General features: G+C 45.0%; 1 protein-coding gene across 1 annotated transcript in view; it reads left to right on the plus strand.

Moving 5' to 3' along the window:
• The window catches only part of TRAPPC9 (trafficking protein particle complex subunit 9), a 637992-nt gene that overhangs the window by 396647 nt on the left and 219012 nt on the right, over positions 1-22333 (plus strand). Inside the window, exon 19 of the mRNA XM_042780905.1 lies at positions 13578-13688. Within this exon, the coding sequence (XP_042636839.1) occupies positions 13578-13688 (111 nt within the window). The remainder of the gene's footprint in view (positions 1-13577; positions 13689-22333) is intronic.

Genomic DNA, 22333 nt, shown 5'->3' on the forward strand with positions numbered 1-22333 from the left:
CGTGAATTCCTTGACAACCTCAATCTTCTCTCCATTTATTGTGATGCTGCTCATTGGTCCAGTTGTGAGGATTTTTGTTTTCTTTATATTGAGATGGAATCCATACTGTAGAGAACAACCTATTTTTTGCTTCAGCCATTAAATATAGTTTAATAAACTGAAGGTGAAAGGTTATCCACGTTTACTACTGTTTTTACCTTTTTTTTTTTTTTCCCTTTCTGAAGTTTCAAGCTGCCTCTGTCATTATGTCCTTTCTGTTTAGAGAATTTCTTCTAACTGTTCTTCAAGGGTACACCTGATAGCGGCAAATTCTTGTGATTTTCCTGCACCTGAGGGTGTTTCAATTTCACTTCCATTTCAAAGGATAGTTTAGTTGGGTGTAGAATTTGGTTTTGCCTGTTCTTTTCTTACAGCACTTGATACAGCTGGTACCATTTCTGGCCTCCATGGTTCCAAGTGAGAAATCCACTATCATTAGGATTGGTGCTTTCTCATAGGTGATGCATTATTTCTCTCTGAAATTTTAAGATTTTTCTCTTTCTCTTGAGTTTTAGAGGTTTAATTATGTATGGTGTATCTTGGTACAGATTCCTTTGGGTTCATCCTACTCATAGTTTTCTTAGCTTATTTCATCTGTAGGGTTTGTTTTTTGCCATTGTTTCATTTGTTACCCCGCCCGGGTTCCCAGGTTGTGGTCCACTCAAGTGAATTACCTCCTACTGCCCTGTCCCACCTTTTTCTGTGTATGTTCATAGGTGTATCTAGATGGGGCCTATTTTTAGGTGACTAATATTATATTATTAAATTATTGAAATAATTTTGAGTAGCTTATATTTTAAGAATCCTTGGTGGCATAGTGGTTAAGTGTCGGGCTGCTAACTGGAAGGTCAGTGGTTTGAACCCATGTGCTGCTCTGTGGCAGAAAGATGTGGCAGTCTGCTTTTGTAACGATTACAGTCTAGAAAACTCTATGGGGGCAGTTCTACTATGTTCTGTAGGGTCACTGGGAGTCAAAATTGACTCCACACAGAAAATAGTATATTTTATTTTAGACTGATATCTTATTAAATAGTATTTAATGCTTACTTTTAAACAGTCTTTAATATTTATTATTTCAAGACACATTTAAAGTTTTTTCTGTTCCACAAGTAATACACTACTTAATATATTATTTTAAAAATGCATGAGTGTTAAACATAAATTAAAAATGAGTCTCCAGAAGTGAGTTTGGAATTGAATGTATACGAAAGGTGGATGGCTTGACATCGACAGTGGGCCAGAGCGCCACTGTGACCTTAGGCTTGGAGTTCTTGCATTTGCAAAGTTTGAGTGGTTTGTTTGCTTGTCTCGTCATCTTAGGTTTAATTTCCAAATGGTGGGACATGATACTCGCTTTCAGATTGTTTTTTAACAAGTGCTTTTCTACAGATAATCCTTTGTAAGTTTGGATTATCTTCATTCCCAGAAAATGAAAAGCCAAATTGCACCTAGTCTCTATTGTATGTTATCTTTTTAATGCTGTATTTTGAAGCACCACAAATACCTTTATGGGCTGCAAATGAATTTTGATTAGATGAACTCGACACAGAGACCTGGTGACAGCCACCAGGGGCACAATTGCAGAATCGTTTTCTACACCCCTCATTAACTTGCGCTTGTCGCAGATCTTGTCTTTAACCAGTGCTCCATTCTGAGTATAAATTAGCCCCCACCCCAGAGAGTACACTGGGTGTTCGTCCAAACCACAAGGGGCTGAGTGTTGCCTGAGGCATGAACGTGCTTATCTGACTCCCAGGAACACCTGTGTTCTCACCTCCTATACACACAGCCTCTCAAATCGTTTCTTTATGAACAGCTTTATTGAGATACCATTTCCTACCATATAATTCACCCATTTAAAGTGTAGAATTCAATGTTTTTAGTTTATTCACTAAATCGTGCAGTCATCACCACTATCTCATTTGAGGTTAGGACATTTCCGTTCTCTGAAAAGAAGCCCTGTACCCATTAGCAGTCACTCCCACCCCCTATTTTCCCCACCCCTGGCAACTACTACTTTCCTTTCTGTCCCTATAGATATTTCACTTCTGGACATGTCATATAAATGGAATTATACAACAAGTGACCTTTGTGACTGGCTTCTTTCACTAAGAATAGTATTTTCAAAATTCATCCCCAATGAGGCACTGATACTTACTTTCTTATTTATTTATTTTCTTTTGTTGTTGTTGAGAATACACACAGCATGGCATCTGCCAATTCAACCATTTCTACACATCCCATTCAGTGACGTTATTGACAGGCTTTAAGTTAGGCAGCCGTGTTTAGTGCTTCTGTTCTACCTCCTGGTTTGCTGCACGGTGCCCAGAGTGTTAATAGCTTACAGGCAGCCACCCAAGTCACGATTATTGATCTCTATCCACTTGGTGCACCAGAGGAAGAAGGAGAGTGAGGAACAGGGTGAAGATATGGAATGTGTGGGCAATTGTCTCCACCAACTGCCTCCTTTGCCATGAGACCAGAAGAACTGGCTAATGCCTAGCTTCTACTACAAACAATTTCGATCAAAGACTCTATGACAGAGTCTTGATCAAAAGGGGGAAAATGCAGAACAGAATTTCAAGTTCTCATGGCCCCCAGAGTTTCTGGAGCCATGGAGACTGGATGAAATACTGAAACCATTGCCCTGAGATATTTTTTAAGCCTTAAACTAGAAACAGCCCTTGAAGTCTTCTTAAAACCAAACAGTGGTTGAGCTGAATGAATAAGGACTGTCAGCCTTGAGCGCTGTGCTCTTTTAAGATCAGAGTCTATGTGGGATCAGTGTGACAGCAGCAACTTGAGCCTTATGGGATAGTGAGTTTATGCTAATGGGGGAGGAACAGCTGCAAAAAGGAGGGTGAGAATGACTGCACAACTTGATTTCTTTTTTATGGCTGAATAAATATTCTATTGGATGGATGTACCACATGTAGCTTGTGCATTTATCATTTGATAGACATTTGGTTGTTTCCACTTTTTGGCCATCGTGGATAATACTGGTGTGAACATTGCTGTGCATGTTTTTGCACAGACATGTGTTTTCATTTCTTTTCAGTGTACACCTGGGAGTGGGATTGTGGATCACGTGGCAGCTTTATGTTTAACCTTTTTAGGAACTTCCATACTGCTTTCCAGAGTGGCTTCTCCATTTTCCTTTCCCACCTGCAATGTATACCATTGAAAACTCCATGAAGCACAGGTCTGCCCTGATACTAAGGTTGCCATGAGTCACAGTCCACTTGGGGCAATGTGGTTTGGCTGCAGGATTTTCAGTGGCTCGTTTTTCAGAAGTAAGTCACTAGACTTTTTTCTGAGGTGCCGCTAGGTAGACTTGAACCCCTAACCTTTCAGTTAGCAGTGGAGCACGTTACTATGAGGTGGTAAGTTCCTTCCAATTCTGTAGGTCCAGCTTTCAGAGTCACCTGGACACTGCCTATAGACGTTCTGATTCATTGAGTCTTGAGTAGGGGCGAGAGTCTGACTCTGGTGGCCCTTGCACTGCACTTTGAGAAACTCCAGTCTCATGGATCATTCATTGTCTTCAATGAGATTTAGAAGCTCAGCAGTGCGGTGTGGCCAGTGAAGATACCGCGTTACCGTGAGAACATTCTGATTCTTCTGCTTTTTCTGGCCTTAGACTGAAGTAGGCTCCCTGGCTTTCCTAAGACTTACAGGAAAGCTGTCCATCCTGATACTGCCTACCAATTCTTTCTGGAGGGATGACAGATTGAGAAGAGAGGTAGGCTTATAGACTCTTAAATGACCACGTGCCTTTAGTCAGAAGTGTAAATGGCCTTCACCACTACCTGCTTTGGCTTCATGTAGACTCATGTTACACACTTTGAGGAATGGCTGGATACTGATTTTTGGACACCAGGAGGCATCAGAGATATGGATGAGACCCAGGAGGAGGAAGAGCTCCACGTGACTGCCAGTTGTGGTGCAGTGGTATATGCACTCAGCCCTTGGCCTGTGGAGTTCTTGTGGCCATTTCTAGATGAGTCAGTAGTGAGTTATTAGCTGGGATTAGCTAGTTGGCGGGGTTGTAGGATATCATTTTTGTGGCTGCACTGACAGCAGCCAAACTCAAAACAATCACCATCCTTATGTGTATGTCATACGCTACTTTACTTTTAGAAGCACTTTCACGTCTTTTCATTGGAGCTTCCTGATAATTCCATTAAAGGAGCCTTGGTGGTGTAGTAGTTAAGTGCTCGGCTGCTAACCGAAAGGTCAGTGATTCGCATTCACCAGCTGTCCCACAGGGGACAGATGTGGCCATTTGCTTCTGTAGAGATGGCTGTGTTTTCGGTAGGTGCTGCTCAGTTGCGTCTGACTCCCAGCCGCCCACGCACAGCAGGTGCGGCACTGCCTGCCTGGGCCCAGCCTCACGACGGTTGCCATGTGTTTCAGTTTGTTGCTGCGGCCACTGTGTCAGTCCATCTTGTCGAGGGTCTTCCTCTGTTTCCCCGGGTCTCTACTTGGAAGCCTAGTGGGGCAGCTCTACTCTGTCCTGTAAGGTCACTAAGGGTCAGAATTGACTTCATGGTGATGAGGTAATAACTCCATGAGATAGCCGTCCTTATCCCTGTTGCGGAAATGAGGAAACTGAGGCTCAGAGGAATGAAATGATTTGCTTAAGATGTCGCAGTCATTAAGCAGCAAAGTGAGTATTTGGAGCAAACTGTGTGCACTACAGCCCGTGAAGCTCACTGTGATGTTTGTTTTTATTGCATTGGCTAAAAAATAAATCAGATTAGCATCCAGTGGCATTCAGTGTTGCATGTTGAATTGTCTTCCCCTAAACACGTGTTGAGTCCCTTACTAAACTCATAGCTTGTTCATTTAGCAGCTTGTTTTGTATGTTTTGTGAGATTCTCCACGTGGACAGTCATGCCGTCTGTGAATGGAGGTGTTTTTATTTCTTCCCTTCCAACGGCCGGGCCTTCTATTTCTCTTCTCCTTTCCTGCTTGGACTACGACTTCCAGCGCAGGGCTGAGCAGCGGTGCTGGGCCTGAGCAGGGGTGCATGTCAAATACTATGTTGGCTGTACGTTCTGATGCTCTTTGTCCGGCTAAACGACTACTGGTTTGTTTAGGATTGTTTTCATCATGAGTGGGATTTGGATTTTGTCAATGATTTTTCTGTATCCAGCTTTGTTGAGGATTCCACTTCCATATTCATGGGGTTGTGGTGGTTTTCTTCTTGTGTCTACTTTTGGCATCCGACAGTGCTGGCTTCACGCGATGTGCGCAAAGTGTTTGGCATCTGACAGTGCCGGCTTCATGCGATGTGTGCAAAGTGTTTCCCCCTCTCTCGTGGTTTCTGGAAGTGGTTGATAGGATTACTTCCTTTTGAAATGTTTGGTGGACTCAGGAAGCCATGTAGGCTTGGAGATTGCTATTTTAGAAGGTTTTAAGCTATAAATCCACTGTGTTTTTAGTTATGGGACTCTGCAGCTTACCTGTCTTGTCTTGGGTGCATTTTGGTAGCTGTGACTGTCAGGGAATCAGCCCGTTTCATTTCAGTTGTCAGTTTATGGGAGTGGAGCTGTTGGTGGTGCTTCCTGTTACCCCTCCAGTGCCTGTGGTGGCTGGAGGGGTCTCCTCTCATTCCTCTTGTTGGTGCCTGAGCCTTCTCTCTTCCTCTGTCAGTTTGGCTGGAGGTATCAATTGTATCGGCCTTTTCACTTAGAATTACCACTGCATCACTGCCTGAGGTATTTGAAGCAACACGGGTCCTCTTAGCGTCCTGCCCCATGACGCTGTAGCTGCAGTATGTGTGACGTCTACAGCCTCTGGAAACCCCGTCAGATGATGTCCCAGTGTTGGTTTGAATTGTGTGTGTGTTAATCAACACTTGCATCGTTTATGAGGAAACATTTAATCCCATGTTTCTCTTTCTTCACTCCCGATGTTCCGGGATTCCTTGTAGCATCCTTTCCCTTTCATCAGAAGAACTTGCTGTTGTATTTTTTTCCCAGAGCCCTTCCGCTGGCAACTAATTGTCTGGCTTTTCCTCTGAGAACGCCTCCCTTCGCCTTCATCCCCAAAGGAGATGTTCACGGGCTCCCAGCTTCTGGGTTGACAGCCCTTTGCTCTCAGCACTTGAAGCCGTTTCATTTTTCTCTCCCCTCCCGGCTCCAGGTGAGAAGTCTCCAAGCGCTGAGTCACTGTTTGCTTTGTGCCAAATACGTTATTCTGGTGGCTTTTCCCGAAGTTTTCTTTCCTTCAGCTCTTTCTGCAGCTTGATTATGATGCTTCTGGATGGAGACTTCTTTAATTTTTACTCTTGGCTGAGTTTTCTGAATCTTTGTTTTTTGCCTAATTTGGGCAAGTTTCAGCCATTGTTTCTTCAAAAGCTTCATGCTTTTTCTTCTTTCTGAAACTCCTTTTGTTGTTGCACAGGACCGTGTATTTCTTTCCAGCCTTTGTTTCTTTGTGTTGTTTGCATTAGATAATTTGATCTATCTTTAAGCTTCCTCTTTTCGCTCCCATTCCAATTCTGCTGTTGGTTCCATCCAGTGAATTTTTCAGTTCAGTTATTATATTCATCTTTTCTCAAGTTTCCACTTGTTTTTTCTTTGTGGACAGCACCCCATCTGCACTGTGCTGAGTATCTCTTGCTTTCTGTCATGTTCTAAATGGCTTTTCTGAGGCTGTAGGGCTGGATATCCATGGGTATTTGCTCTGCACCCATGTGTTCTTGGAAGTGTGAGTCAGTTGACACCTTTTGGTGAGATGCTTGACCAATGGGGGCAAGAGCTGGTGGAGGAATAGCCCTCTCTTCTCTCCCTCAGGTGGACAAGTCAGAACATGTTCCCCATAGCTCTTCAGAGGTCCCAGCAGGATTGAGCCCCAGTTGCCCACAAAAGTGACCAGTAATGCTCTCTAGTGTTGCATCAGTGTTGGAGGAAGACTCATTAACAATTTGTGTTATGCGGATGACACAGCCTTGCTTGCTGAAAGTGAAGGAGACTTGCAACACTTAAGAAGATCAAAGACTACAGCCTTAGTGTGAATTACACCTCAACATAAAGGAAATAAAAATCCTCACAAATGAACCAATAGGCAACATCATGACTAATGGGGAAAAGACTGAAGTGGTCAAAGATTTCATTTTCCTTGGATCCATAATCAACACCCATGGAAGCAGCAGGCAAGAAATCAGACAACATACTGCATTGGACAGATATGCTGCAAAAGACTCCTTTAATGTGTTGAAGAGCAAAGATGTCATTTTGAAGACTAAGGTGTGCCTAACCCAAGCCAAGGTATTTTCAGTAGCCTCATGTGCATGTGAGAGCCAGCCCGTGAATAAGTAAGAGCATGGAAGAGCTGATCCGTTAGAATTGTGGTGTTGGGAAAGAATAGTGAGTACACCACGGGCCAGAAGAATGAACAAGTTCTGGCAGAAGTACAGCGGGAAGCTCCTTAGGGACGGGGGTGGCCAGACCTTGTCTCCCGTCCTTTGGTCGTGTTGTCAGAAGAGACCAGTACCTAGAGAGCGACATCGTGCTTGGTAAAGTAGAGGGCCAGCAAACAGCGGAAGCCTCTCCTCAATGTGCACTGACAGAGCAGCTGCCACAGTGGCCTCGGGCACAGCAAGGACTGGAGGATGGCGCAGGCCCAGGCCGTGCTCTGTTGTACTTGGGGTCACTCCGAGACACACCTGGCCTGAGGGCACCTAACAGCAACACACTGTTGCTTTCTCACCCGCCCTGGCTTACTCTTCTCCAGCTCCCTCTCCTCTTGGTATCACTTCCTCCAAAACTACCGGTGTGTGCTTTGTCCTGGGCTAACACAATATAATGGCTTTAAAAATAGAATTCAGAAGACATGTCAAGAATACAGGCTTACGGAGAAAGATCAAAGAGATCCCAACTGTCCCGATCTGTTACATGGTAACATTTTGATGTGCTGTAGTTTCTTCTAGTTTTTAATTTAAAGAAATTATGATCGTGATTAACCTTTACCTGCACCTCTCTAGCACCATTTCTCTTCCTCTCTCCCCAAGAATTTTATGATTATAAATAGTATTCAGTATTTTTTAAGATATTTAAAAATTTGGTATAAATAGATACTGTATTTTATCTTCTGCAGCATGTTTTTTTTTTTTTTTTTTAAATTCACCTGTCTTTATGATCTGAGCTTCTCTGCAATGACACATGCAGTTCTGTTTACTCCATGTTTACCTGTGTAGATTTCCATTGTACGACTCTTCCTGGTTTTTCTGTCTGCTCTCCACTTGATGTGGTGGTGTTTTGGGTGCCATTGAGTTGTTCGGTTGATGCGTATGTAGTTTGGCGGGTCTTGCTTTTATAAACATTTCCACCGTGAACGTTCTTGAATGTGCCCTGCGCCCTGCTCTGACCCAGTATATATTTGTCAAAGTGGAGTTGTTAGGCCAACAGTGACTCATTACCACTGGACTACCTGTTCCCAGTTTGCTGTCTGAAGGAGTTGTGCCAGTTTATACAGCAGTGAATGATAATCCCCATATATCTTGTTGGTTAGTGTTGGGGCCAACTCTTCCTGGAGAACTTTACAGATACTTCCAGTATGTTTGGTGTGAACATATCTTTGGGTTTTATGTCTGTTTCCCTGATTAATAGTTGGACTGGGCTTCTCTTCAAGTTTATTGGCCATTGGTTTCCCTCTGTTTTAAACTACTCACTCTTGGTCCCACTTGATCTTCTGTTGGGAAATTTCTTTCCTGCTGATCTACTGGAGTTCTTTATCAATTCAGAACTCTGGTCCTTTCTCAGTTTGATGAGTTTCATCTCCCTTTTCACGAGACTTACCTTTGCTTTTGTTTTGACTGTTTTCCATTGTGTTTAAGTTCTTAATTGTAGTGTCACCATGCATTTATGTTCCTTTCAGTTTTGTATGTCTTTTAACTCATTTGAGAAACGTTCTTCTCATCTAAAGCCATAAGCTGTTCATGTACATTTTCTTCTAAAGATCTGAAAGTATTGCTTTTTTCCATTTAGTTCTTCAATCTGTTTGGAATTTCTTTGTGTTCATGATGTGAGGTGATTGTTGTTAGGTGTCCTCAAGTCGACCCCAACTCACAGCAACCACACACAAGGCAGAAGGAAACCCTGCCCGGTCCTGCCCTGTCCTCACAGTCACCGCTCTGTTGGAGCCCATCACTGCAGCCGCTGTGTCAGTTCACCTGGCTGAGGGGTTTCCTCTTTTTCTTTGACTCTCTACTTTGCCAAGCATGACATCCTTCTCCAGGGACTGGTCCCTCCTGCTCACATGTCCAAAGTACATGGTGTGGGCGGATGATTTTCTATGTGAATAACCACTGTGTCCATACTTATTGAATCTTTCCCCCATCAGCTAAGTGCCCCCTCAGTTACATAACGGGTTCCTTTATATTCATGGGCCTGTTTCTTCTGTCGTTAATCTGTTTATTAAGCACTGCACCAGTACATGCCACTGTCTTCAGGACCACAGCTGCAGGACAGTGCTTGCTGACTCTCAGGTCAGACCCCTCCAGAGACCTTTCTCATCGCTGCTCTGCAGGTTCTGGGCCCTTTCTCTTTCCCTTGAGAGCTCCCTTGCCCTGCTTCACCCAAAACAAACAAGCAAACAGAGAAAGTGCGTCTTGGATTTTTTAAAATGGAATTTACATAATAAATTTGGAAAGGGATGACTTTAAAATATTAAGTCTTCTTAAAAGTTTTATTTTCTAAATACTTTTATCTGGTGCGTTTGTGTGCGCATTCATGCTATATGCAGCAATTTTTTGAACTTGCTTCAAACTGCTTTATTTCTCATATTATAAAATATGACAATGTAAAATTACTTAAAAATGGTTAACTTTCCCATCTTTCACAGCCCTTCTTACTCCGGAAGATACAATTTCCATGAAAGCAGAGATCCTGTCTTTCCTGTTCACCTCTGTATTGCAAGGGCCTAGAACAGTGTCTGGCACACAGTAGGCTGTTGTATGGTTGTGTGCCATCTAGTCCATTCCAGCCCACAGCGCCCCTAGACGGCACAGTAGAACCTCTCCCCAGGGTCTGCAAGGCTGTCAGTCTTCATGAAAGCAAAGCCCAAACCACACCCACTGCCATGGAGTCCATTCTGACCCACAGCGTCCCTAGAGGACAGAGTGGAACTGCCCACAGGTTCTCCTAGGCTGTGCTGTTCATGAGAGTGGATCACCAGGTTTTTCTTACGTGGAATTGTTGGGTTCAAACTGTGGACCTTTTGACGATTGCACCACACAGTAGGTACTCAGTAGATGCATGTTAGATGAATTAATTAATAGTCCCTATTCCAGGCTGGGGAGCTCTGGTAGCATAGTGGCTAAGACACTTGCCTGCTAACCAGACCGCTGGTGGTTCAAACCCACCAGCCACTCCTCGGAAGGAAGGTTGGGCAATCCTACTTCCGTAGTGATACTGCCTCGGAAACCCAAGGAAGGGTCGCTATGAGTCGGGTTTGACTCGACGGCACATAACAACAACAACAACAACAATTCCAGGCTGAGGAATGCACATAGTCAATACACTGAGTCAGATTCTCACACCCCGCTCTCTGCCTGGAACGTGCATTTCCTCCACCTGGCAGCCTTGTCCCCATCACTAATGTTCTCCATTTGTAACTACCTCAGTGTGCTCTGCCAGGTGCTAGGCACCTGCCCCTTTTCTTACCCACACCAGGCAAATGCCCTTGTCCCTCAGAGACTGTTCTCATCTCAGTTCTTCCAGCAAGCTTTCCTGGACTTCCCTATCCTTCACAAAGATGGATCTAGGAACAAAAAGATCAAGAAAGAAGGAAAAGAAGGAAGGAAGAAAACAAGAAGGAAAAGTGAACCGAACAGAGGTCTTTGAGCCTTAAAGACAGCCAGCCAGCGTGGTCTGGGAAGACACTTGAAAGAGGTGGCCATTTGCTGGGCACAAGCTGCGGCTGCAGTTTGGGAAGGGGGCTTGATTTACAAACAGCAGACAGAAGGCAGAGACCCACCAGTCCATGCCAGCGCCAGTAGCGAGAAGGACAGCAACACCGTAGCAAGGTGTCCCCACTCACCCAGGAGCTGGAGAGAGGGGTGTGTGCACGCTGCTCAGTCCTGCAGCGTCCTGAGCACTATGTTCTCTGTGCGAGACAACATGATTTTGAGTCTTTTATTTCCTCTCTTTAAAATTATTTCAATTTTTCTCCTCCGATAAATGTTTTACAAGTTCCCTTCCCTGATGAAAGATTCTGCTGTGGTTAAAGAGTTCAGGAAGTTATGATAAAGGCAGGATAGGTCTTCCTCTGTGGAGCTCATTTCTCTGTGAGCTGAGTGAAGAGGCCCTTTGGAGACAGCTGTTAGAGCAAGTGAAAATTCCAAGTGCTGACCCTCCGCAGAAGACACTCTATCCAAAAAGCCTAGAACCAACCACTGTTGGGCCATGCTTCTCAAGATGTTACGGTGTCTACAAGGCAGCAGGGCATGACAGACATGCATGCACAGTGTTGGCATGGTGGGCTGTGATGGATGTGTGTGCACGGTGTTGGTGGGGTGGGGTGCGACAGACATGTGTGCACAGTGTCAGCGTGGTAGGGCGTGACAGATATGACAGATGTGCGTGCATGGCGTCTGCACGGTGGAATGAAGTGGGGCGTGACAGGCATGGTGGAGCCACTCCTCGCCCTTCCTCCCATGAGTGTTGTCCCACACACACATTTTGAAAAGTTGATGTTTTACAGAGACCCTGTGGCCTTCTGATGATGATGAGTGTGTGTGAACACTTGGGGACATTTCTGCACCCCTCTGCACCCCATTCTGTTATCTGGAGGGAACAAAGGACAAGGTGTGGGTTTGGAATACACGCACTCCTCCCTTATTGACTATCTCGTTATCCTACCTTTCACATTTATGACAATAAATGAAATCTACTATCCTACTATTTTGTGCATTAAGGCTTTATGTCTGGCAGTAACAAATGCTAAGGTACGGGGCAAGAGTAACGCTGGCTGTGATGGTTCAAGTTATGTGTCACCTTGGCTGGACCATGAGCTCAGGGGTTTGGCAGTTATGTAGTCATGTAATTTGGCAGGTATGCAATGATGTAGGCATCTTCCACTTTAGCTGAATCCATCGTCCTCCGTTTTCACATAACGCCACATTTCACATAATGACCTGGTCTTTGGGACCTACCAGCAGTGATGAGTGAGGACTGGAGTATGGATCTTCCTGTGTTGTGATGTTACTAGAGTTTGAGGTCTAAGTTTTGGGTCTCAGTCATCACCCCACCACTTAACAGCTTCCTAACTGAGCACATTTTGCCATCTCCTGAGCCTCCTCGTCCCCACGTGGAAACAACCCAATGACACCACTCATGGGGTGAAATGACACATGTGCAGCCACCATGGCTGCTAATGCACTGGTTCTCAGTCCTCCTCCTCTTGCCCTTTCACATGCCTTTCTTTTAACAACACGCCAAGGCTTTCCTCCAACTTTGGGAGACACATCTGGAGATCCTGATGCCCTTTGCAGGGCCATGTGCTGAGGCCACACTAAGATAAAAAGGCTCCACGTAAGTCTGTTTTCCCCCATGGAGCAGTGTTCACCATCTCCTCCTGGAAGAGAATGGCTTCCGCTGTTGCCCGCTGCTCTGCCTGCGTCAGTCCCTACCCATCAGCAAACATCTATGGATTACTTGCTCGGTGCCAGCCATGATTCTCGGGGATGGGGACCTGGAGTTAGTTTTAGGCAAACATTCAACTATAATAGAAACCTAACAATGGTGATGGACAGAAATGAAGTGTGTGGTTTTTTTCTCAAGTAGCACTCAGTGCAGAGAGAGGAAGGAAATGCAGGGTTCCTCTTACTGCTCACAATATCATCATTTCTCAGCCTCCTCTGTCCTCTGTTCTGCCACCCCGCACTGATGGGTTTTGCCCTCATTGGTCTCAAGATAGTAGCTGAGATTTGAGGCAGCCAGGTCATTTTTAGGGAGGAGAAAAGGGACCAGACAGTAAGTCTTCAGAAGCCTATAGCTTATTGGGTAAAATTCTGCCACATGGCTCACCCCTTGCTGCGAGGGGTGATGGGAATTTGAGTGTTTTCCTTTTCACCTTCTGGAGTACAGGAGAACAAAGCACCTGGAGAGGTGTCAGGTGGGTGGTGACCGAGTAGACCTGCATGACCTGCTTTGGTTTTAAGATGAGCAGGAAGCCGCCCTGCTGTGAGAAGCTCATGGTAGGCATCTGCACATACAGTCATAATGTGTGTTCATTTACCAGGGCCCGGTGCCTTGTTTGGTTGTTGTTGTTATTTACCAGGGCTGGGTTGCAAGCACATGTCCACAGGACCTTAGAAATAAGGCAGACCTGAAGCTCACACCCCTTTTTGAAGGTCTCAGCTCTGGTCACAGACAGGCTCAGGATGCTCTTTGTCCAGGTCCTTGGTGTGGTATAAGATGCACTCAGCACAACCCCTAGTAGCAGAGCGGCCTTGGGGAGGGAAGAAGGCCAGTTGCTCACCTCTGTGGTATCTGAGGTTCTGAGTTTCTTTTGTCTTCTCAACACAGTACCCGGCAGTGCCACCTGCTCCTAGATGTCTTTAACTCCACGGAGCACGAGCTGACTGTCAGCGCCAGGAGCAATGAGGAGCTTATCCTGCATGCTGGCGAGTGCCAACGGTAAGTCCTTCACCACCATGCTTATCACGTAGGATGGGCTTCACCCTTCGGGAGCATCATGGTAATTATTCAAGTCCACGAAGGAATTTGAAGTGGTGTCAAATTAAAGCCAAATGTCACGAAAGGATGTCTGTCCATGGAGACAGCGACATGCTTTTGGGTACCAGGTTCAAGCAGGTGCCAGTGTCTGGGGCACATCTTCCCCTTCTAAGTTCTTCAGAAAGCTCTGTCTGGGAACACTGAGTGTTGATGTTGGGGTTGGATATCTATAGGAAGTCTTTTTATGGACTCATACCACCAAAAGATAGGGCGAGAGCAGACCTTTGGGTGGGTGTGCAGTGTGATGCAGGTACAGTACGTGGAGGGCAGCAAGGTGCCACCTTGACCTTGGCACAAGGTCAGCATCATGTGATGCTGTGACTATAGAGACTAGCCATCAGCTGCATGGGGAGTGAGAACAGACCAGGAGCAAAGCCAGGGCCTCTAGGGCATGTCCCGGTGGCTGGTAGACCCTGGTGAGTTTGGGGAGATGCTGTTGTGCTATGGCAGAGCCCTTCTAGGAGCCCTGGGCACATTGCCTACCAAACTCCTCCCCAGACCAAGAAGCTGTGCGTGGGTTTTATGAGTATACTCTTACAGCTGGAATAAGAGTCTCATGAATATTTTTATCTTTAAGTTCAACATTTTTCACACTTACGGAAAATAATGGAGATACTAGTATACCATAAGGTGCTGTGGTGGCACATTGATTAACGCATTCAGCTGCTAACCAGAAGGTCAGTGGTTCGAACCCACCAGCCCCTCCACCAGGGAATGGTGAGGCAGTCTGCTTCTGTAAAGATTTACAGCCTTGAAAACCCTATGGCAGTCGCTGTAAGTTGTAATCAACTCGATGACTCTAGGTTTGGGTTTTTTTTTGTAGTATACCATAGATCTTGGCTAAAAGCAAAGAATGCTAGAGAGACGTTTACCTATGTTTTGTTGACTGTGAGAAGACATTCAACTGTGTGGATTCAAATTACGGATAACATTGTGAAGAATGTGAATTCTTGATTGTGCTCGTGGAGAACCTGTACATAGAGCAAGAGGCAGTCACTGGAACAGATCAAGGGATACTGAATGGTTTAAAATTAGGAAGGATGGTGTCAGGGCTGTAGCCTTTCATCATACTTATTCCATCTGTATGCTGAGCAAATAATCTGAGAAGATGGCCAATATGAAGAAGAATGTGGCATCAGGATTGGAGGAAGACTCATTAACAACCTGCAATGTGCAGATGACACTACCTTACTTGCTGAAAGTGCAGATGACTTGAAGCACTTACTGATGAAGATCAAAGACTACAGTCTTCAGTACACTTGATTACACATCAACATAAAGAAAACAAAAATCCTTACAACTGGACCAAAAAGCAACATCACCATAAATGGAGAAAAGATTGAAGTTGTCAGGGATTTCATTTTACTTGGATCCACAGTCAATGCCCATGGAAGCAGTAATCAAGAAGTCAGGTGACATATTGCATTGGGCAAGTGTGCTGTAAAGGACCTCTTTAAAGTGCTAAGAGCAAAGATGTCACTTTGAAAACTAAGGTGTGCCTAACTCAGACTAAGGTATTTTCAATCACTTCATATGCATGTGAAAAGCTGGACGATGAATAAAGAAGACCGCAGAAGAATTGTTGCATTTGAATTGTGGTGTTGGCAAAGAATACTGGAAATACCATGGACTGCCTGCAGAATGAACAAATCTGTCTTGGAAGGAGTACAGCTGGAATGCTCCTTAGAAGCAAGAACGACCAGACTGTATCTCATATACTTTGGTGATGTCGGAAGGGACCAGTTTGAAGGATATCATGCTTGGTAAAGTAGAGGGTCAGTGATAAAGGTGAAGACCCTCAATGAGATAGATGGGTTGACACAGTGGCTGTAATCATGGGCTCAAGCATAGCAAAGATTGTACACGACTGGGCAGTGTTTCATTCTGTTGTACATAGGGTCACAACTTGACACCTAACAACAGTGACGTTTCTCATGCTTAAGCATTTTGCTATATTTTTCCAGATTCCCCCCTTCTCTGCATTTCCACTGCATATTCCTGCTTGTTTCTCAGAAGGGCTAAACTTTTTTAAAAAACTGACACCACCAAATATTGGCAAGAATATAAAGCAACTGGAATTCTCCTGCTGAGTTGATACGAACATAAAGTAGTTCAGCCGCTTCAGACAAGAATGTTGGCAGGTTCTCATAAAGCTACACACACAACTACTCATTAACTAGCAACTCCAACGCTACTTGTTTATTCAAGAAAAGTTGCTAAAGAGGCCACATCTCCTGATCTCCTCTAACCGCATGAGGAAGACAGAATCACCATCAGTAGTCCAAGGCCTATTCCTGCAAGGCCAGACATGCTGCCTCCCTCCAGCCCTTTCACCAACCCTGAAACCAACTGTTCCTCCCTCAGCACTCACCACCTTTCTGCTGGGTTCGATAATTCACTGCAGTGGCCACATAGAACTCACAGATTATGAGGTTTATTAGGGGAGCACCAGGTTACAGTACAATTTCAGGAAAAACGCTCAGTCTCTCTCAGCCCACTGTCTCTCAGCCAACAATCTCTCACAGCAATGCATGTCTCAGCAATGCATGTCTCTTGCATCTCTTTCCCAGCAGCATGTGTCTCTCAGGAGCACGTGTCTCTCAGCAGTGCGTGTCTCTCAGGAGCACGTTTCTCTTGGGAGCGTGTTTCTCTCAGCAGCACGTCCTTCTCAGCCAGTAGTCAGAGAGACTTCTACCTCTAGGAGGCCTCCTTTTGAGCCTGACAGAGTGGCCATACTAGCCAATCATAACATCAGAATTCTAAGCACCTGAGAGAGAGGAACTTCCCAGAACGTTACTTTGTGCCACTCCCAACAGAAATACCCCAGGTGGATAACTTTTACAATCAGGAGCTCCTCAGTTGCTCACAGCAAATTCCACTATGGAGTTTACAAAGACTTATGGCTAGAAAAGCCATACCAGGTAATTTACTACACCACAAAATTGAAGCGTATGTTCCCAGAAAGACATAGCCAGGAATGTTCCTAGCTAAAATATAGAAATGGCCCAGTGTGGTGATTTGTGTGTCAACTTGGCTAGGCCTTGTTGGGTGGTTGGGCAGCTGGATGTAGTATTCCCCATGATGAGAATGGCAGTCAACTCTGTGGTGGAATCTCCTGTGAGCAGCTGAGTAGCTGCCTTAGGGAATGTGGTCTGCTGCCTGTGTATAAGTGGAAACCTTGGGGAATGGTCTCTAGCTTATGGCATGCTTGGACCCTGCATGTAGCTGTGTCGTTCAGCAGCCTGCCATGCTTTGCTGACCTTGGGACTTACAATGGACTTAAATTAATGGCCTGCCATGTGGTTTGGTAACATTGGGACTGTGCCTTTTTACTTGTTGACCTTGGGTTTGTCAGCCTTAGCAGCTAGCACCTGAGTGAAGAAAAGCCTCCAGCTTCAGTGGGCTGGAAGCAAGAGGCAGAACTGGACCCCAAGGCTGAGGGGCTTTCACCCAGCCCCTAGAGCCTGGCACTTTGGACTTGGACTTAAAGCCTACAGACTGTGAGAGGATAAACTCCTGTTTGTTAAGGCCATTCCATTTGTGGTATATTCTTGTCAGAGCAGTAGGCACTAGGTAACCACAATACCCAGTGAAGGAGAAACCATAAACAAGTGATGGGATTTTCTCCCAATGGCATATGTTGCAGTTATCAGATGCCGTTGAGTCGATTCTGACTCTTAGCAGCCCTGTAGGACAGAGCAGAGCTGCCCCACAGCAGTTTCAAGGCTGTGAGTCCTCACGGAAGCAGACTGCCTCATCTTCCTCCCCTGGAGCAGCTGGGGAGTTTGAATGGCTAACCTTTTGTTTGGAGCTGAGTGTTTAACCACTGACCACTAGGGCCCCTTACAAATGGACTGTTACTCAGCAATAACAGCAGATGTGTTACTAACACACACAACAATGCGGACATATTTCTGAAACATTAGGCTGAGTGAAGGGACCCCAAGGGAGCACATACTGAATCATTTCACTTACTGTATTTTCACACAAATAACACACAGGCAATGTGGCTTTTTTTTGGGGTGGGGGGGGACAGTGCAATCCGCTTGTGCGTTAGTTTCCAGGTATGCTGCGTGTGGTACATGCATGCACTGTTTCCATGACAGCATTATATGCAAAAAAGTATGGTCTGTGAGTCCTAGAGCAGACCAGACTAAGCCATGAGGGGAAACTGAGAACGTTGGTTTCCTCTGGACAGGTCCATTGGGGTTTGTGCAGGAAGGGGCATGCGACAGTTCTCTAGGTGACGGCCGTGGTGTAGCTCAAGGGGTGGGGTCACACTGGTGTGTGCGTGTGGTCAAAGTCAACCATTGTGCATGACATACTGCATTGGGCAAATGTGGTGCAAAAGACCTCTTTGAAGTGCTAAAGAGAAAATTGGTGCATTTCATGGTACGCACACAGGAGGATTTGCAACAAACAGTCAAATGGATCAGTGGCTCACAGAGCAATGAAAGGAGGGACAGGCTGGTCAGGATGGACAGGCGGGTCGGAACAAATAGAGTGAATGGTTAGTGGCAGAATCAGGATGGGTAGGGATTCATGAGGATGTTCTTTCAACTCTCCTGTATATTTAGAAGTTTTTGTAATCAAATGTTGGAACAAAGAAGCAAAACAAGAAACCAAACCACTAACTCCCGCCGCTCTGCGGCCCCCTCCCCCATGGGTAATAGCTGCCTTGGAGGCAGCCAATGTCTTCACACACTTGTGTTTCTACCCTTAAGCATATATGTAGTCTCCGTAACCAAACACTATCTCGAGAATTCTAGCAAAGGCGTTGGTGGCACCGGGTTTGCATGTCCTTTGACAACATTTCGAATCAGCACTGCCTTGGAGCTCAAGGGAAAGCTGGTCTTTCTCTCTGACTCCTTCCGTGTCCTTGGATGGATCGGTCCCCATCTGTCTCTGTGCTAACGCACTTAGGTGGTCCCAGCACTTTGCTGTTTAACATGGTTATTGTTAATGACATGAGTGTGAGAGTGAAGGCAGGCCCTATAATCCATACAGCAGGACCTGTGTCGGCTGATAGTTGGAGCTAGTGGTAGTGGTCCAGTGGTTGGTGGGCATTTATGGCTTTCCTTTGAAAGCAGCCAGAAAATATTTCTTCATAAGACCAGATTGTTCTAGAAACCTAGAGGGTGTGAGGAGAGAGAGATGTGTGTGTGAACGTGGGTGTGTGTGAGGCTCATGTACTCTTGTGTGAGTGTGTGGTGTATATGCATATAATAAAGATTTCCCACTGAAACCACTATCAAGTATATGACTCAGTGGCATGTAGTTCATTCACTGTGCTGTGTAATTATCACTGCTGTCTGGTTGCAGAACTTTCTCATCACCCCACCCAGAAACCCCATACCCACTCATTCCCCATTCCCTCTCCCCGCAAGCCCCTGGAAACCACTGTGTCCCTTGTTTCTATGGATTTTGCTATTCTGGATCCTTCATATGAATGGAATCATACAATATGTTTCCTGTGATGTGTCACTTCTTTTACTTAACATAGTGTTTTCAAGATTCAGCCATGTTGTAGCATATATCAGGACTTCATTTCTCTTTATGGCTGATTGGTATTCCCTGGAAACACACATCATAACTTAGTTCTTTGTTATGGAGGAATACTTTTCCCTTGTGTGGGTATAAGGGCTCATGTACATATGCATATACATGCATATACAGGTTGTTGTTAAGTGCCATCAAGTCGGTTTGGATTCATGGCGACCCCGCGTACAACAGAACCAACCCTGCCCGGTCCTGCGCCATCCTCATGATCCTTGCTGTGCTTGAGCCTGTCGTTGCAGCCCCTGCGTCAGTCCATCACGTTGAGGGTCTTCCCCTTTTCCGCCGACCCTCCACTTTACCAAGCATGATATCTTTCTCCAGGGATTGGTCCCTTCTGACAACACAACCAAAGTGTGTTCAGTATTTTGCCCATAGAATCCTTCAGTATTGTTAACTTGAAGCTTGAACTTTTTCTCCAGTTTTTTCAGCTTGAGAAATGCCAAGTGTGTTCTTCTCTTCTGGTTTTCCAACTCCAGGTCTTTGCACATCTCGTTATAATGCTTCACCTTGTCTTCTCAAGCCGCTCTTTGAAATCTGTTCACGTCTTTTACTTCATCATTTCTTCCATTCACTTTAGCTACTTTCCATTCCAGAGCAAGTTTCAGAGTCTCTTCTGACATTCATTTTGGTCTTTCCTTTCTTTCCTGTCTTTTTAATGACATTTTGCTTTTTTCATATATGATGTCCTTGACGTCATCCCACAGCTCACCTGGTCACGAGTGTTCAGTGCATCAAAGCTATTTTCAGATGGTCTCTAAGTTCAAGTGGGATATACTCCACATTATACTTTGGCTCTCATGGCCAGGCTTGTTTTCATTTTCTTCAGCTTCAACTTAAACTTGCATATGAGCAGTTGATGGTCTGTCCTGGGGTCGGCCCTGGCCTTGTTCTGACTGCTGATATTAAGCTTCTCTGTTGTCTCTCTCTCCAGATGTGGGTGTTGATTCCTGTGCATATACGAAGGAGAGCCATAAATGTCCCCATCCCACTGCACCAACGAGCATCCATTTACTGACGTACCCAGGTCCTGCTGTAGGGCCTGCCTTCACCGTCACAGGCATATGTGTAGACATGCATGCATGTCATGAAGGCTCTGATGGAATGTTGTGCCTCTGGTATCTGGCTTATAAGCCCCTGGCAGCTACCTGGGTCCAGGGCTGTTCTGGAGAAGTTGTTCTGGAGGGAGCTGCCAGTCCTACATCTTCTTCCTTGTCAAGATGTTTAGATGTAGCCTAAGATCCCAGAGAACAGAAGTCTTGTCTCTATGGCAGCAATATAAAACATATTTTGGAAAATTATAGATGACAAAGCTTCTGTGTAAGTGGCACTCATTCCTGGTCATGGAAGGCTAAAGGCTGTAAAAGTCAGTCACTCAAAATTGCATTAGAATCTTTTGCTGCAGGCTTCTTCATTATTAAGCTTCTTGCTTAAGTTCTTAATTCTTTCTCTCTTTTTTTTTTCATTGTGATTTGGGTGAAAGTTTACAAAGCAAATTCACTTTTCATACAGCAGTTCACATATTTACCACAGTGCAACAGCTCCCTTCCCACTTCCTCTCCATAGTTACCTCTTCCCTGTGTCCTTCCTCCATGTACTCCTGCCCCCTGAGCTATCTCCCTGTGCATATACAGCCCTTCTATTCTCCCATGATTGTTCTCTCCAAGGAGTGTATCTACCTAGTGTAAATGTTCAGCTCATATGCCTGTCTTTTGTTTGGCTGGAAGCCACAGGTATGGGTTCAATTCCAGACCTGAAGGGCAGCTAGGGGCCATAGTCTCAGTGGTTCCACTAGGCTCTATCAGACCAGCAAATCTGGTGTTCCCCCCCCCTCTTTTTTTTTTTTTTCGCAAATGATTTTGAGTTTTGTTCCACATTGTTCTCCCTCTCTATCCAGGATCTCTTACATAGATCCCCCTCTGAGTAGTTGACAGTGGTAGCCAGGCACCATCTAGTTTTTCTGGTCTCATAGTCATATAGGCTGCAGATCATAAGGTGTACCAGTCGGGAGGACTAATTGTTTCCATGAATCTTTGGTTTTCTTCATTCTTTTTTGCTCTGGACGAGGAGATATCCATCGTTGCATCTAGATGGCTGCTTGCAAGCTTTTAAGATCCCAGTCATACTTGCCAAAGTAGGATGTGGAACAATGTTTTGTGTAGTATGCTATGCTAATTGAACTTGATATCCCCTGGGACTATGTTCTCGAGCCCACAGGTCCAATTACTCGCTCCCTCTGGGTAGCTGGGTGTGACCAAGAAGTGACTACAACCTTGTCCCTTGTCAGCTCTACTATATACCTGGGAATTCTTACAGAACATACCAGTACACTCGAAGAAACATCATCTGCCAACCCTATACATGGTCTTGGGCACACTCCCTGCTTCATAGACATACCTAATAGTTCAGCCTGTCCACCCATCTATCTATGCATATATCCATGTTTGCCTTCATTGACAATGCAGTACTGTATGTGCACATTTGGTACATTGCCCTTCTCTTCTCTCAAATCAATACTTGTCTCTACCTGTCTAACAGTGTTCCCTTCCCTCCCTTCCCACCCCTGGCAAGCAACAAAGAAATTATTATTGACTTTTTACAATAACGGACTAATACAATATCTGTCCTTCTGTGATTGACTTATTTCATTCATTATAATGTCCTCCAAGTTCATCCACATTATGCGATGTTTTGCAGATTCTACATTATTCTTTAAGGTTGCATAGTATTCCATTGTGTATATGTACCATAGTTGGGTTATCCATTCTTAAGATATGGACACCTAGGTTGTTTCCATCTTTTTGCTGTTGTAAATAGTGCTGTGATGAATATAGGTGTGCATATGTCTGTTCTTGTCCTGGCTCTCACTTCTTTAGGATATATACCTAGTAATGTGGGAGCTCTGGTAGCATAGTGGCTAAGACACTTGCCTGCTAACCAGACGGCTGGCGGTTCAAACCCACCAGCCACTCCTCTGAAGGAAGGTTGGG

Source organism: Orycteropus afer, unplaced genomic scaffold (assembly GCF_000298275.1).
Source record: "Orycteropus afer afer isolate SDZICR_OR568_19922 unplaced genomic scaffold, OryAfe1.0 scaffold00069, whole genome shotgun sequence".
NCBI classification, from domain to species: Eukaryota; Metazoa; Chordata; class Mammalia; order Tubulidentata; family Orycteropodidae; genus Orycteropus; species Orycteropus afer.